The 17797-nt window shown below is 41.3% G+C and overlaps 1 protein-coding gene across 1 annotated transcript; it reads left to right on the forward strand.

Moving 5' to 3' along the window:
* Positions 1-13269: 13269 nt before the first annotated feature.
* igfbp3 (insulin-like growth factor binding protein 3) lies at positions 13270-17579 on the forward strand. Its single transcript, XM_060824849.1, has 4 exons — positions 13270-13859; positions 14929-15149; positions 15589-15708; positions 17406-17579. Exons 1-4 carry the CDS (start codon positions 13520-13522, stop codon positions 17523-17525), a joined length of 801 nt encoding a protein of 266 aa, XP_060680832.1. The 5' UTR covers positions 13270-13519; the 3' UTR covers positions 17526-17579.
* Positions 17580-17797: the final 218 nt, after the last annotated feature.

Genomic DNA, 17797 nt, shown 5'->3' on the forward strand with positions numbered 1-17797 from the left:
AGGGTCGGTGTGGACTGGTTGGGCTGAAGGGCCTGTTTCCACCCTGTAAGGAATCTAATCAATATCGGTTTTTGGGACAGTTGCTATAGATCGTTTTGATGCAGGTCACCATTCCAGTGGTAACATTTTTTAAAAATGCAAAAGTGCTTTGTCCAGGTCTCATGCACTTCTAAATGTCCTACATAGAGTTATAGTGTCATACAGAACAGAAACAGACCCTTCGGTCCAATACGTCTGCACCAACCAGATATTCCAATCTGACTTAGTTCCATATCCCTCTAAATCTTTCCTATTCATACTAATACAAATGCCTTTTAAATGTTATAGTTGGAGCCACCTCCACCACTTCCTCTGGCAGCTTGTTCTATACACACGCCACTGTCTGTGTGAAAAATAGCCTGCTCCCCATAACTCCCTGCTTGATTAGGTATTCTTCCTCTTTAAACATGTACCTGAGACTGCATGTTGTGCTACTAGGGAGGCAATAGCCTAGTGGCATTATCGTTGGACTATTGATCCAGAAACTTCTGGCTTCAAATCCTGCCATAGGAGACAGCGGAATTTGAATTCAATAGCAAAGAAATCTGGAATTAAATGTCTAATGATGACCGTGAATCAATAGTTGGAAAAACCCATCTAGTTTGCCAATGTCATTTAGAGAAGGAAACTAGCATCCTTGTCTGGCCTACATGTAACTCCAGATCCACAGCAATGTGTCACAGAGTCAGAGAGATGTACAGCATGGAAACAGACCCTTTAGTCCAATCTGTTCATGCCGACCAGATATCCCAACCCAATCTAGTCCCACCTGCCAGCACCCAGCCCATATCCCTCCAAACCATTCCTATTCATTTACCCATCCAAATTCCTGTTAAATGTTGCAATGGTACCAGCCTCCACCACTTCCTCTGGCAGCTCATTCCATGCACATACCACCCTCTGTGTGAAAAGGTTGCCCCTTAGGTCTCTTTTATGTCTTTCCCCTCTCACCCTAAACCTATGCCTTTTAGTTCTGGATTCCCCGACCTCAGGGAAAAGACTTTGCCTATTTACCCTATCCACGCACCTCAATTTTGTAAATCTCTATAAGGTCACCCCTCAGCCTCTGTCGCTCCAGGGAAAACAGCCCCAGCCTGTTCAGTCTCTCCCTATAGTTCAAATCCTCCAACCCTGGAAACATCCTTGTAAATCTTTCCTGAACCCTTTCAAGTTTCACAACATCTTTCCGATAGGAGGGAGACCAGAATTGCACGCAATATTCCAACAGCGGCTTAACCAATGTCCTGTTCAGCCGTAACATGACCTCCCAACTCCTGTACTCAATACTCTGACCAACAAAGGAAAGCATACCAAACTTCTTCTTCACTATCCTATCTACCTGCGACTCCACTTTCAAGGAGATATGAACCTGCACTCCAAGATCTCTTTGTTCAGCAACACTCCCTAGGATCTTACCATGAAGTGTATAAGTCCTGCTAAGATTTGCTTTTCCAAAATACAGCACCTCGCATTTATCAGAATTAAACTCCATCTTCCACTTCTCAGCCCATTGGTCCATCTGGCCAAGATCCTGTTGTAATCCAAGGTAACCATCTTCGCCGTCCACTACACCTCCAATTTTGGTGTCATCTGCAAACTTACTAACTGTACGTCTTATGTTCACATCCAAATCATTTATGTAAATGACAAAAAGTACACGACCCAGCACTGATCCTTGTGGCATTCCACTGGTCACAGGTCTCCAGTCTGGAAAAACAACCCTCCATTACCACCCTCTGCCTTCTACCTTTTTGAACCAGTTCTGTATCCAAATGGCTAGTTCTCCCTGTACTCCGTGAGATCTAAACTTGCTAATCTGTCTCCCATGTGAAACCTTGTAGAACGCCTTACTGAAGTCCTTATGAATGATTCTGAAATGCCCCTTGAGCAATTAGGGATGGGCAATAAATGCTGCCCAGCCAATGGCACGTACATCCCATGAATGACTAAAATAATTTATTACAAATGGCAAGCCTCTTTGCCTATCGCTGCTTGTGGATGGCTCTCTAACTTCTGAATCAGGCTCTTAAGTGTCAGGTACTCTTTTGACTTATTCATAAATGAGGCCTCTGTCCTCGGCCCAGTTCATGAAGGCAAACCAGTGTAAATAAATTTCCAAACAAGCTTTACTATTGACATAGAGACAGATATTGCTGGCGAAACTCAGCAGGTCTGACGGTATCTGCAGAGAGAAAGCAAGTTTACTTTGAAGAGTCGAGTGACTCTTCAGGAATACATGCTATTGCCAATTTGATTAAGAAACACAAACTTCAGCCATTAAGAGTTAGAACCAGTTATTTATGAGTGTTACTCATTTATTACTTTAAAACCCAATCTCTTTTGAATCAATTTGAAATTTTAGCAAAGCTGGAATGGTATGATAGCTTTCCTCTGTTCCTGTCATTAAAATTATTGTAAAAGAGGAATGAATATGCACATAGAGTGGGGAAATAAAACAGGATTGGATGTGTCAGTTTGCAGCTCTCTAAAGAGTAACAACCTTTAAAAAAATTACAGGATGCTTGTACCTATTATTAAAGTTTTAATTCTACTGACATGTGATGCTTCACATAGAAGAATAGGCACTGTGTCTTTGGTACATCTAAAAGCCACTGTTCTAAAGGTTATCATTTGTGACGGTGACAAATCAACCATGGAAATGCATGGAGAAGCTCCACTTCCTCTCCTGTGCTGTAATCACTGTTAAACTAATGCCTTGTTCTGACAGCTCTCATTTAATATTGAAATCATCTTAAAAAGACTACAAAGTCAGATGCTCAGAATCTGACATTTGATGCACAAATGGAACAGGTTTTTGATCAAACTAAACATGTTGTTTTTAATCTTAAATTTCTGTGTAGGATAATTTCAGTTTCATAAATGTCATCTTATGCACTAATGTTAGGTATCTCCAATCTCAAAGTTAATAATTGTTAAGCATTAAAGTTCTACTAAACTCACTTAGCACATAAGAAAAAAGTCTTCATATGAAATATTTTAATATTGATGGTAAAATACAATGCATGTTATTTTAGTTCTATTTAGCCAAAACATTAGAAGAACCTTTTTGAGTCTGCATATTTTTCGTGGTTTTTGATTAATTAGCTTTGAGTATCCCCTGAAGTACCATGTCGATTGTTATATATTTTGGTTATGTCTCCAAGCAAATATTTTATTCAGCATGAAATTAAATATTATTTTTTTCTTTCGTAATGTTAAATTGAAAAATAACAGGTTAATAATTACCAATTCATTTTAATTTCACTACTGAATACCATTTACTTGTTCTGTTATCAAATAGGCTAGTCCTTGTGTTCCATATTACCTCCCTAATTGATGACTTTTGCCCATGATACTTTTTACCTGGCAATGTGTGCTCCACTACTTTGTCCTAATTATCAACTTATGTTCAATGGAATTTTACTGTGTCTTTAGGGGCAATCCACTTTAGACCATAAAGTGGATTGAGACCGCACTTGCCAACAGTGGGGCAGGCTAGACAATTCTATTGCAGATGGCTTACTAATTGGTCATCTGCATGCCCACTGCCTAATTAAGAATGCAGGGATGCTTTGAATGGCCCCAGCCAAATCAGAGAACCAGTAAATCTGACACCTCAGCAACACCAGTGGGAGAGGAGAGTACTGTTGAAGCAAGAAGATGATCTTGGGGGATGCCTCAAAATAAAGTGCTCTCAAAGGCCATTGGCCCTGAGTGTGGCAGTAAATTCTTCTGGGGTCACTGTTGAGGTGAGCTTTGTACTCTTAAACCTCACTCACTGATGGCCCCAGACTATCATAGAGAGACTGTTGCCAAGAAGCTGTCTCTTCTCCTTTAATCCCAAATGCATGGGATTTGCTAACAAGTCTATTATGTGGTATTTTAACTAACACTTTATGGAAGCCTCAACATCCTGCATTTACAGTTGACCAAAAACGGAACTAGGCCTACTATAACTATATTGTCAAGCAGGTCAGAGGTTAGAAATTCTGCAGCAAATAACTCACTTCCTATATCCCCAAGGCACAAGTTACATCCCCAAGGCATACTCTGCACTTACCTGGATGAATGCTGCTCCAACAACACAAGTAGCTTGACTGCATCCAGGAAAAAAAAGCTGCTTGATAAGCATCCCATCCACTAACTTGAACATTCATACACCTCACCACTGATGCACACTTACAGCAATGTGCACTATCTACAGGGTGCATTGCAGTAAGTCACTAACACTCTTTTGATAGCACTTTTCAAACTCCTGCCTTCTCCACCCAAGGTAAACATGGGCAATAGACATTTGGAAGCAGCATCATCAGAAACTTCCCTTCTACAACATTCACCATCCAAACTGGCAACTATATCATCATTTCTTCACTGTCACTGAGTCAAAATCCTGTAACTTCTCTTGTAACCACTGCGAGTGTGCTTACAGCCCAAGGAATACAACAATTCAAAATGGTAGCTCACCACTACCTTCTCCAAGATGATTAGGAAATGGTAATAAATGCTGAAAAAAAACCCACATCTCAAATCCAAATAGAAATATGTCAATATTCACACTTTTCAACTGCATTGCTGTTATCAATTCTTCAATCGGTTTAATAAAGAACTCTATCAGGCTTGGCAAATGATATTTACCTTTAACAAATCCATGTTCATACCCATTTATTAGTCCATACCTTTTCAATATCAATTAATTTTGTCTCCAGTTATTGTCTCTTACATCTTACTACCTTTCTTAAAAGTAATTTAATCATAAAATCTGAACTTATTATCTCACAGTACAATGTCCCATTTTATGAGTTTCCACATTAAATTCTCTTATTCTTGCAAATATCTAGAAAGAACAAACTTTTAGGATATTCCAAAGCATAAGATAGCTCACATTTCAGAAATTATGTCAGAGTGTTTCAGAAGGTTGCACTGTTCTGTTCCTTTTTTGCTGGTGTTAGCTCAGAGGTTCCAGAGTTAACTATTCTTTAAGTCATAAACCCTGGTGTCCAGGGAAACCCAGACTCTATATTCACCTTCTTCCCAGTACATTTCAAACTTTCTACTTCTCTGTACTTAACTTTAGAAGCCATAGTAGCAACATAGCAGATAGGTGGCATTTTAAACTGCCAGTTTCTTAAAACAATTTAGACAGTCTCCTCTGTGGGATTAATTTTAAGGCTGATTAAGATTACATTCAATCAAATAGCCTTATTGGTTTCCAATATTGCTAGAAGCAAAGCTTCTGTGAAATAGAGAGACTGCACATCAAAGTAACAATCACATTTACACTTATGACTGAAACCTATTCAGTCACATAACCTCTTCATCCAATGAGACTCCCTGGGACGTTCTAGCTGAAATAATCGGAGGGAAGCATATTTAGGCAGGCTATGGTTAAAGCAGACACATATCTCAAAATTTGCGTGTCTGCGTGGGTTTCCTCCGGGTGCTCCGGTTTCCTCCCACAGTCCAAAGATGTGCAGGTCAGGTGAATTGACCATGCTAAATTGCCTGTAGTGTTAGGTAAAGGGGTAAATGTAGGGGTATGGGTGGGTTGCGCTTCGGCGGGTCGGTGTGGACTTGTTGGGCCGAAGGGCCTGTTTCCACACTGTAAGTAATCTAATCTAATCTAATAAAAAATTTAGATGTCACAGAAATCAAACGGAAGAGTTGCTGCCATGCAACTGTTGAATGATTAGTCTGTGAGTGTTTCTCACAAATTGCATTCTCAGGTATTTTAATTGCTGTCCACAGATGTCAACTTAATGGATGATACTTTGAGAAACTAAAGCTAACCAATATTTCGGTTGATTTAGTTAGCTTTTAAGACCAATGCTAAATTGGTGACCAGAGCAGCATATTTATCATACAATTATTAGTAACTTCATCTCCCCCATAGGTCAACGACTAGGGTGGTGCATTTTTTAATTCGGATATAACAATACTATAGAAACGAGTTTCTATGAGGGGTGTTTGTGTCTTTTTGTCTCATGTCGGTCGTTTGTTCTGTCCAAACATATGCATGCAATCAAAACTGTAACAAGACGTAACGATATTGACTGATATCGAAAACGCATTTCTGTACATTTCACATGAACATCGTGTCACTGCATCCGACTGTTTGATTTAGTTCATGCGTAAGAAGCAGAGCAGTGGGAAGACTGGCCTCGTCGGGCACGTGATTTCCAATTACATCTCTTAATGGCCAAACTGTGGCCTAATGCATCCTGGCTTTTGTTCAGTTCGACAAAAATATGACTGTGTCGGAAGGGTCGGGCGGTGACGCCCACTGCTGTTCACGTCAATAGCACACTGTCAAAAAAAAGCGTGTAGTCCAAGTGATAGAGGAAATGGGGAGACGTGTCATTTAACTGCAAACCACTTGCCCTGAGGTTACACGAAATGAACATGAACGGTTTCCAATCCTTCTCCTCATTTGACCTTCGTCTGAGTCATCAAAAACTGTGCCCCAACCGCAACAGCAGACATTTGGGAGTGAGGCACTAGTTTAAGTAGGAAACAGCAACATTACCGGGAATGTTAACAAATGCAAAGTGGAGTAAACCATAACAGAATCTAAATGTATGACAAAGTGGTCAGTTGTTTGCGAAATCGACTGGTTTAGCAATAATTGCACTATCTGTTTTGAAGAATCCAGTAAAGATTCAATTGTTCTTAAACAAATTAAATTCCATTTGGTTAACACGGAACTGATGTCATTCGGGACAGTCTTCAAAATGACTGAAGATCATGTTACACGTTGATATTATGTATTGTATATGCTAATGATGTTTTCTATAAGTAATATATGTGTGTAAGTCTCCATAGTCCGCTCTCTTATTAGAGAGAGGTAACTGGTGGTGAGTTTAACCTGCGGGTCACCACACGTCATACAAGGGGTGAGGTCAAGAAGGTGTGATCTTGATAGTGACCTCAACTGGTTACAGAAATTGAACTTAAAATTTTGACGTCACTGCATTGCAAACCAGCCCAAATGAGCTATCAAAAGTAATTAAGTATCACAAGCACAGTTTTAAAGGCTAGTCACTCATGGAGTTTAATGAATAAATTGAAACAGTAATTTTCAACAAACACAAGAAATGGGTTATTTTTGAAAATGTATTCAAATTAAATCAAATCTATCACATAGAGCTCACTTTTTAAACACAACATTAGATGTGAATCTGCACAAAACTATTTTACTCCATCTAATTCTAGACTTGTAAATACATTTTCTCAAAAACATTTCTTTAATGGAGACTCAGCAGATTTTACAGTATATAGACATAGAACATAAAGGTTAGAGTTTACCTGCAGACCCTTTGAAAGAAATGCTTTTTCAAAGGAATAACTGTTATTAAAATTGGTAATAATACATAATCATAGCTACAAAGAAATCCAATAGACATGTTAAACCATGTAAGAGGATACACATAAAAATCAGATAACGGGCATTGTGTTTGAGACTTAAAATGTCTATCTTTATTAAATTTGAAAAACCCAAGTACTGGGTCAATGTTATCCATTTTTATGCCCTTTCACAGCATTACCATTTAAGGTTGTGCTACTTTTGTGTTGTCCCAAAGCAGTTTTCCCTCTCTTTTCAAAAGACTTGATCTAAGAGTGACAGGCCTAGTTCGACCCTAAAGTACAGCAAGATAAGATTTACTTCATGAGGCAGTTTCTCACAGTTAGGGCTTCACATAACTCCAATGAATGTGGAAATTGTTCTGGAATCAATTTTAAATTATGGCAGTGAATGCTATCATTCCTGCTTGAAAAAGTAATTCACTGCAGCAAAATTCCCCATATGCTCTCATCAAGCCACTATGTACAGAGCACTCTGCTGGTCATCAGAGTGCAGTTCCAGCCTTGTCTAATGGCTGAGATTTTTTTTGTAACTCTGTCTAAGATAGATATCACTGTCTGACTAAATAGGAAGATATATTGTGTTCGCTATTATCTGCAATAGAATAATTATCAAAACTTTTCTTTCCTGTATTATTAAAACAACAAATCATGTTTATAAAACAGGCTCAAACTCCAAATGTGGTGAATAAACAGTGCAAAGCATTAAAAACAATTTCAAATCATAAAATTCACAGTCAACATCAGCTTCAGCATTCCAGCTGATGTTAATTTTGCCTGTATCACAGATGTGGACATTAAAGGATAACATCAATTGGAATGCTTTTAGCTACAAGAGGATGGGAGCAATTTATTAGCATACAATAGCATCTAGTTTGTTAAACATATTTGTAATTTTTTTTATTTTGCACCTTAAACAATACCGCTCCACAAGTAAAATGATGTGCCTTTGAGCACATTGCCTTTTTGATATGCTGGGAAACTTCAAACAAATTGAGGAACACATTGATTATATGCATGTGGTAACCTACAACAATATACTGAAAAACACCAAAAAGCATATTTATGTATAAAATACAGAATAATAAATTCAATGAAGCAAGGTTCTTGGGTTTCCCCATTTAGTCATCTTGCCTTCATGGTTTAATGAATAAAAACGTAATCATTATTAATTTATTTTTTTAAAACATTGCTATCTGTCCAAATCAACACACTGAGAATAGCATCAAAAGTCAATTGTAAATTAGAGTTGTTGTAGCTCACAACATCACTTAGACTTACAGATGCTAGCAAAGCTACCTGCCAAGTGTGCTTCTTCATTTCAAGCAATCCCATGTCCTACTCAATACATACACAGGATTGTTTTGTAAATTGGCCTAAATTGGCCTACAATTAAATCTTTAGATTTAAATGTTTACATTGAAGCTGCCAAGAGTTGTGAAATCATTTTATTTACAGTTTTATAATGGATAAGCTTGGACAAGCCTTCACAATTAGACAACTTACCCTTACCCAAGCCTTTGTCATGCTAATAAAAGTGATTTTACGGCAAGGGTAGGGGCTAGAGCTTGTGTGCATGGTTAGGGGAGGTGACTGAATGCACAGCTAAATTTAGAGTATATAAGTGAAAGTTGATGGAACAGTTTTGGAAAGCAACTTCTAGATTTCTGGGATGTGATGATTGATGGTCCTGCCATTAATGATGGAATGGGAGGAAGAAAGGTAACCTGTCTCATCTTGTATGTACTAGATAATACAGAAGATCCAAACTGCAATAGCAGAGCTAGGATAGGAAGATCAGGATGTTATTGGGGTAGCACTGATGGGAGAGGAAGCTGAGAGAGCTGAGCTTTTCATTTTATTCTCTACTATCCTTGCTGACCTACATTGGCTTCAAGTTCTCCACTGGGATAACTTACAGAATTCCTCTCCTTGCCATTTATAACCTGTACCCCACCTAATATTTGCTATATCCACCATCATTCACTATAGCCTTTTCACCCCTTCCTCCATTTCTTCATCAACAGTGGCCATATCACCAGGTACTAAGGCCCCAAAACCTGGAATTTCCTTCCAGAATTCTTTGGTTATATGCGCATCCCTGTTCTCCTTGTTATCTTTACTTTTTTCGTCATAATTCAGTATCACTGGCTGGGCCAGTATTTATTGTTCATCTTTTTATGTCCTTGAATGCTTGCTTGAGCTATTTCAGAGAGAAATGTCCGGTCTATTTCCTTCCCTAGTGAACAGGATAGGTTTTTATGAATCATTGCCACTGTCACTAAGACTGATGTTTAGTCCCAGGTTTATCATTTGAATTAAAGTTTGGACATGATGGGCTTTGAATCAATGATATAAGACATAGGAGTAGAAGTAAGGCCATTCAGCCCATCAAGACCACTCCACCATTTATTCATGGCTGATGGGCATTTCAACTCCAATTATCTGCACTCTTCCCATTGCCCTAGCCCTTAATTCCTTGCGAGATCAAGAACTTATCAATCTCTGCCTTGAAGACATTTAACATCCTGGCCTGCACTGCGCTCTGTGACAATTAATTCCACAGGCCCACAACTCTCTGGTTGAAGAAATGTCTCCTCATTTCCGTTCTAAATTGACTCCCTCTAATTCTAAGGCTGTGCCCATGGGTCCTAGTCTCCCCGCCTAATGGAAACAAATTCCCAGTGTCTACCCTTTTTGAGCCATGCATTTTTTTTTAGTTTCTACTAGATTTCCCCTCAACCTTTTAAATTCTAATGAGAACAATCCCAAGATCCTCAGCTGTTCATCATATGTGAGGCACATATGGTCATCACTGGCTGGGCCAACATTTATTACCCATCCCTCCCGGAGAGGTTTGTAGTCAACTACTTTCTTGAGCTACTACAGTCCATTTGGAACATTCACAATGCTGTTAGGAAGGGAGTTGCAGGACTTTAACCAAACCGCAGTGAAGGATCAGCTAAATGGTTCCAAATCAGCATGTTCTATGTCCTGAAGGGTTTTAAAGCATGGCGCTGGGAAAAGTGCAGCAGGTCAGCGAGCATCCCAGAAGCAGGAGAGTCGATGCTTTCTGCTCCTCGGATGCTGCCTGCCCTCCTGTGCTTTCCAGCACCAAGGTATTCGCCTCTGACTGTCCAGCATCTGCAGTGCTCACTGTCTCCCTGTGCACTGAAAGGAATTTACGAGTGTTAGTGTTTTCATGCACCCGCAGCCCTTGTGCATCTAGATGGTGGAGATCACGTGTCTGGAAGTTACTGTGGAAGGAACCTTGGTGAGTTTTTGTAGTGCATCTTAGAAATGATATACGCTGCTACTAGTGTGTGTAAATGGGAAAGGGAGAGAAAGCTACCATTCTGCCACTGTCTCCCTCCTTCGAGCTCAAAAGTTTTCGCGCACGCCTCCTATTATGCCTTTGACTTGATTGTTTTACCTCGTGCCTCACTTTTTTCAACACAGGCATGGGTTTTTATAGTTATTTATTTAAACCAAGCCTATGGATTGGGGACAGATTGATACAAAAGGCACCACTAATGAACACTGGTGGAACTCATGGAAGAAGAGGAAAATTCCACCCCACCAAAAATAGCTGGTCAAAATTTAAACAAAAAAGCCAAATCTCAGTAACTTTCGTTAATTAGAATGGAATCTTGGCTTCTAACCAGGGCACCGAAATATAAATGGGCAGAACTTCGTACAGGAATCTCCAAAGTACAAGTTAAACCTCCATGAACCGCACTTGGAAGAACCGGTGTTTGAGTGATTAAAATCTTACCCACAGCAACGAGTAAGAATCAGTAATTCAATTCTAAAACAGTAACTGCCAGAAACAGTCAGTGCATCCGGCAGCATCCGTAGTAGATAAAGTTACGCGGGGAGGTCCACAGTAAGGCCCTCAGTTAGTGGCCACGCAGCGAGAAAAGGGGCTGGAGACGAGCTGAGGGGGTGAGACTCCAAATACAGATCACAGATTCTGCGTCAACATTGAGAGGGGATTTGCATTTTGGAGGGGGTTATTTAACTCTAATCTTATCTACTTAGGTTTAGATGCAGAGGAGCCAGGAGATGAGTTCACCCAGCGAGGGTATAACGACTTCCTTCCCGAAGTCTGGGGGCGATTCGGGCGGATTGCTGACGGGGTAGTGCGGGATCAATAAGATCAGTGAGGAGGGAAATACGTCCAGTCGCAGAATCGCCTCCACCTCCAAACCTTCAACCCCCAAACATCTCTTTCACTCCCACGTTTCACTCCCTTTCCACGCATCCTCCAGTTAACACACAATCCAGGTTCAAACCAGTGGGGTTCATTTTCGAACATTAATGCATCCAGACCTGATTCCGCTCCTTTGAGTACGTCGCCCTAGCTGTTGGGGAACATGTGCAGAAAAGAAACAGCCGCTCAAAAGATTGGAGAACAGCTACTTATTTTTCATTGTACAACTATTATTCATGCACTTAAGAATCGACTGCGCTGTGAGCTCCTAAACCCAGGTGCTTTGCTTCATGGGCTGCAGGTTTTGGAGGTTGGGGGGTGGGATTCAGACAGAGACTGTGAGGGACTTACAGGCAGCGTGCAGCAGCTACCACTCGGAATGCCTTTGTATGACTTTCCTCATGTATTCAGGCTTTTGCTCAGGGTGTGCGCGGTTGCTAGGAGACGGTTTAAACAATCCCAGGCTCGATGCCTGGCCTGTCCTGCTCGGGTGAAAGCGCATGCCAAGAGGCAGCAGGCAGCTCCAGTGCTGGAGTCCTCCCCAAACTGCAACAAGAACAACTTTTCCGTCAACGCCTCACTGCCGCCAGCAACCCCCCGCCCCCCACCAACCCCGTCTCAACCCACTCTCTTCTCCAGGGTAAAACAAGACAAATGTTTTTGCGGGTGTGTGTGTGTGTGTGGGGGGGGGGGGGGGGGGGGAGAGGTTGGCACAGCTTTGCAAACACCAATGTTGAATCAAACGATTTAAAACCCGCGCACGGTGCCAAATCTGCGAGGTGAAACATTTGCCCATTCATCAAACTCCTCTATAGGTAACCGGAGCCCAGAAGGCAGCCAACCCGGTCCAAAAGGCGACATTTCTCACTAATCTCAAAATTCTCAATAAACTTGAATCGAACTTCGGACTTCCTTCTGAACTCTCAGCTGCCAATGGCGACTTTGCTTGTTCACAGAGTGAGAGGGGGAAAGAGAGAGAGAGAAAAAAACTAGGTTTGGGTTATCTCCTGAAGCAAAGGAGGCGAACGTGACAATGTTGCTGAGAGATTGCTGAGGGTTTGCATTTCAGCAAGTTCGAATGGGCTGGTTTTGAGGGAGGGAGACGCATGGTGTGGGACTGACTGTTCCGACCACTGAACACTGAACAATGGAAACCAGCGGGGCACAGTCATTTCATTCAGCTGAGGTGAACCAAAGTCTAAGTTACATGGAGTCTTTCCGCTTGACTGAGGCCAGTCCCCATCCATCATTTTGCAAAATGATCGACTTTAATCATCAATCTGTGCGGGTTACAGATTAATCAGCTCGGTGAGACTGTTTCATAGAGAAAGAGAACTATTATTTGAAGGAATGATTTAATCTACGGCAAAGTGACGGTCTGTCGATGGCTGGAAGCTTATGTGGCTTCCTGCAGCTTGAAATCGCCCCAACATGTTGCCCCAGCCCCGACAGGAGACTGGGCATTGCTTCGCTCCGTTCCGAGCTGGCACTCACTCGGACAACTTGTATCGCATGGGGAGGGAGGAGAGAGGAGAAACCAGCTTGCCCCGCCCCGAGACCTGTATCAGCAAATAACCAACTAGGGAAACCCAATGGGAGCCGAGTGAATTATTCATATTCCGGGGGGCGGGATCTCGTCTTTCTTGATATAAGAGAACCTGCATTCGCTCCTGGTTTGTCGGAGTCGAAGAAAGTGCAAGCTGCTGAAGTTAATCTGAAAGAAAGTGAAATAATAATAAAAAAAGGAAACTTTTCTTTCGGTCTGAATTCCGTGGAGCAGCAAACTCGCTTTGTTCCCTTTGATTTTTATTTTGCTGTATTTTTTTTGTTGCTGTGTGAGGAGCTCTCTGCAAAAGGGGTTGAACCCACTCCCCACCCCTCCGCTCGGCGAGCCTGTGTGAGGAGACCATGGTGTACGCGCTATGTGTGCTGGCCGTGGCGACGCTGAGTGTCAAGTTGGCCGCCTCTCTGGGACCTATCGTCCGCTGCGAGTCGTGCGACGCCCGGGCGCTGGCGCAGTGCAAGCCGCTGCAGGGAGACTGCCAGCCGGTCCGGGAGCCGGGCTGCGGCTGCTGCATGACCTGCGCCCTCCGCCAGGGGCAGCAGTGCGGCGTCTACACCGAGCGCTGCGCCTCCGGCTTCACCTGTCTGCCCCGGGCAGGGGAGAGCAGACCCCTGCAGGCGCTGCTGGAAGGCAGGGGTCTCTGCACTAACCAGACGGCCAAAGTCCGCATCCTGAACGCTGCAGGTAAGGAACTGGGTACTCTCCGTCCCCCTGGCAAATCCACGCACTTGCAGAGGGAAAGCTAACTCTGTATAATTTATTTCAGGTTTGTAGCGGCTGCAGTCACTCACTTTTGTGAATAACTTCGTTTACAAAAGAAAAGGTCTGCTTTGACTTTCGGTGCTTATTGGTGCTAAGAAGCGCTACTATCTTAGAAGATGAGCAACTGTACGTGCAGCTTTGACCTTACTTCTGTTCTCTAAACTATGTTAACTTAAGCCCAGGTCCAGGGATTGCATCATCACTGCGATAGAATGATTGCAGCTTACCTGATGCTAAATTTATATTCTGGACCCGCTCGGAAGCGGCTGTTAACCCGAGGGCTGTGTGTGAACAGTAGCCTCACTGTTGGACTTGAGAGAAATGGCAACATTGGCTCTTTATGTGTTTTAAACAAGGAGCGTTGCCTGGCCTTTTCTCCAGTGAAGGCACGTTTGGCAGTATTTCTTTTAAAATAGTTTCTAACTCGAAATATTTAAATTGTACTCTTGGTAACAGAACCGAGCGTTGCAATGTGCACATTTTTTCAGTTTAGATGCTTTCAACGTCAGGATTGGGAGAAGTCGCTTGCTCATGCACGTGGAATACCCCAACTGCACGTATCTCGGCACTGGCATTGGGGTTGCTTTCAAGTCTTTAAAGCTTCCTATCTTCTGGTTGCTGCAATGATATTATTCGTACGAAATGAACTTTTAAAAAAAAACTTTTAATACTGAAGAGTTAGTAACCAGAATGCTCACTGGGGTACAACTTTGAGATACTGGTAACAATACTAGCAAGACACCAGTACTTTGGAGTGAGCATGAACATTGGCGATATTAGCTCACCACCGTCTGGTGGAATAGAATATTGCAAAGCAGTCTACTGAGAGGCTTTATACTTTAAAAAGCACCACTACAATTGCCTGTTGCCAGCTCTTCCCCGCCCCTCTTTCAGTAAAGTTATCATGCCTTTTATACACTAAATTAGATCTTTGCTCTACCAGATTTTTGAACCATATTTTACTGGTGTGTCTCTTGTTTTTACAATTTAGGAAATACCAACCGTTCAGAGGATGAAAGGAATGCCAGTAACTCTGGGAATGAGTGGAGTCCCAACACACACCGAATGCAAGAGAGTAAAAATCACCAGCAGCATAATAAACTGCTGCGGAAAGAGGCATCAAGAAAATCTCAGCTGTACAAAATCAACAACGAAGCAGAGAACACAGAAACTACCAACTTTTCTTCAGAAATAAAACATGACACAGAATATGTGAGTGAGCAATGCATCTTTCTATTACACTTATATATGTTTTGAGTTTCTGTTCATCAGGAAGTTCCCTCCAATTGTGAAATGAAATTCTGCACTTGTACCTCTACCACAGAGAATAAGACCTTCCCCTGGTCTCTATGGAGTAGTATTATAAATGCACCTAAGATTTCCATTGCAGCATTTTGACTTATTTTAATGTGTTTTCAGTGTGTTCACATTTGCACAGGAAATGTTCCACACAGGAACTCAGCAAAATGTACTTGAAATGTCACTAAACATAAGCAACCATTGTAATTCTTATCCCAGTGCACCAAAAGTTTGAAAACAATTCAAACATTTTATTTATTGTTTGTTCTGAACAAATTGTTTTAATCTCATTAAAGGAAGCTGATCCTTTTCCATGTACCAAGATTGAGATTATTCTGTCTATATTTATCAGGGTCCTTGTCGTAGAGAAATGGAAGACATCCTAAATAATTTGAAAGCTGTATCCATTCTGAGCCCCAGAGGTGTATACATTCCAAATTGTGACAAGAAAGGCTTCTACAAGAAAAAACAGGTTTGTGTTTCTCTTCCCCATCACTGCTTGCTTTCCCTTTTTCTTTCCATTGGATAAATATTTATTTTCCTAATTATAAGTAGGATGTACCTCCTGAAGTTGTCTAGAAACAAAACAATCTTGATCTGTTCTTAACAAATGTCCGGCATATGGATCATGTACTAGCTAAAATGCAGAAACACCCTTGTGATTTCTTTGCTGCATTAATAAGGGATCAGTAGCTCGTTTTGATATTTTGTCTGTAACATAGAATTGAAGGTGAATGAAAAGATTTTACAATCAAATTCATTTTGGGGCATGATTCATACATTTTTTTTTAAACACCTTTTTTGTTGTGCATCTGTTATGTCCAACATTCACCTTTTTACCCAAGATTGGCCTCAAACTTCTGCATATTTTGGTAGTACTTGGAGCGAGGAATTAGAGATAGTGTGACCCTGTCACAACTATTCCATCCCTTCTGCATCTATAAAGTTTAGTGCATTGGCTGACTGAAGGGATGGAATGCAAATTGGCATCATTTCAAGTGACTAAACATCCTGTCACTTGCAATTGATCTGACTTCAATATCTGTGAGCATTGACCCAGTAGGATTTGTGTAAGTCTCATGATAATTTGAGACCAAATTTTGAATTAGATGCAACCACACAGCTAATCTGTGTTAGAAAATCCTGACTGCTGCTGAAAACAACTGATTCAGGAACATCAGAACAGGGGCAGGCTTTTCACTGTCTTGAGCCTTTTCTATCATTCTTTTGGGATTATGGTCTATTCCTGTCTGTGCCACTTAATACCCTTGCCCAAAAGAGTTGTATCAACCTCAGTTTTGGGATTTTATTTTGCCTCAGTACCTTTCTGGTGGAGAGATTTTGCAGAGTTCCAGTTGTAAGCACATTAAGAAGTGGATAACTCACTCTGAAGCTTCCAATTTCTGAACTATTCTAGCAGGTAGTGGACACCTAACATTTTGTGGTAGATGGAATCTTCATTACTGAGAACAATCATCTGCAGACTGCAGCAGTGGGCGCCTGCTTTGTTTATATTTTAGCTATGTAGAAGTGGAAAAACAAAATGCTGTGATGTGAAAAATCTGAATAAAGAATGCCAGAAATAGTCAGTAGGCCTGGAGAGAGAAATGGAGTTAACATCTCAGATCTGTGATGGAACAAAATTTCTGAAATCTGAAACATTAACTCTGTTTCTGTTGTGACACGGGCTGCCAGATCTGCTGGGTATTTCTGTTTTAAATTTAGGAATGGATAACCTTCATCTTAGCTAAGGTGTGAGATACGCTGCAAATGTACTGAAGATGTAAGAGAAAAATCAAGCAGGGTCCTAATATTCGGTTGGAAGCTGCTAAACGATTCAGTTTGCTGTGATGCTTAGCTAATTTTAAGTCCAAAGTCTACCATTACACCACTATGATACATCACCACACTTTAAGGATGTTTCAGTGCAGCACCTGTTGAAGCCATTCAAAGTAAGGCTGCAATGCTTCACAACCTGCTCCTGTAAGATTCGTAATTCATAAGTGTAACACAAATGCTTGTTAACTGTGAGCATTCCTACCTCTCTCAATGATATGGATCCTTTAACGCTTTTACGAAGTAATTTTCCTGTTCGTAACTATCATTTAGTTAAAGGGAAAATGACATGACCATTCATTTAAATTGTTGACACTCTTCTCTTTACCACAGTGTCGATCATCTAAAGGGAGGAGGCGAGGCTTATGCTGGTGTGTGGACAAATATGGTACTCGGCTGCCGAGCTACGAAAGAAATGGAGAATTGCGTTGTTATAGTTTTGAGAGTAAGTGAGGTATCCTGCTGCTCCCATGGATTCTGTATGTATGTGAGAGAGAGAGAGAGAGAGAAAGAAAGAAAATGAGCAAGAGACACTGATTGATCAGAGACCTCCGAGCAATTGGCAGTAGACATGGATTGCCTGTGTTCTAGAGCTGTGAGTTCTGCTGCCGGTTTAGGTTGAGAAAGGGGGCTTTCTTCAGCCCAGATGTTACAGCTCTATCCTGCCACATATTCTTCCAGCTCCCTGAAAAACTGGGAGTTTTTTTTAATTCCCAAGAAATCTG

This window comes from Hemiscyllium ocellatum, chromosome 5 (assembly GCF_020745735.1).
Source record: "Hemiscyllium ocellatum isolate sHemOce1 chromosome 5, sHemOce1.pat.X.cur, whole genome shotgun sequence".
NCBI classification, from domain to species: Eukaryota; Metazoa; Chordata; class Chondrichthyes; order Orectolobiformes; family Hemiscylliidae; genus Hemiscyllium; species Hemiscyllium ocellatum.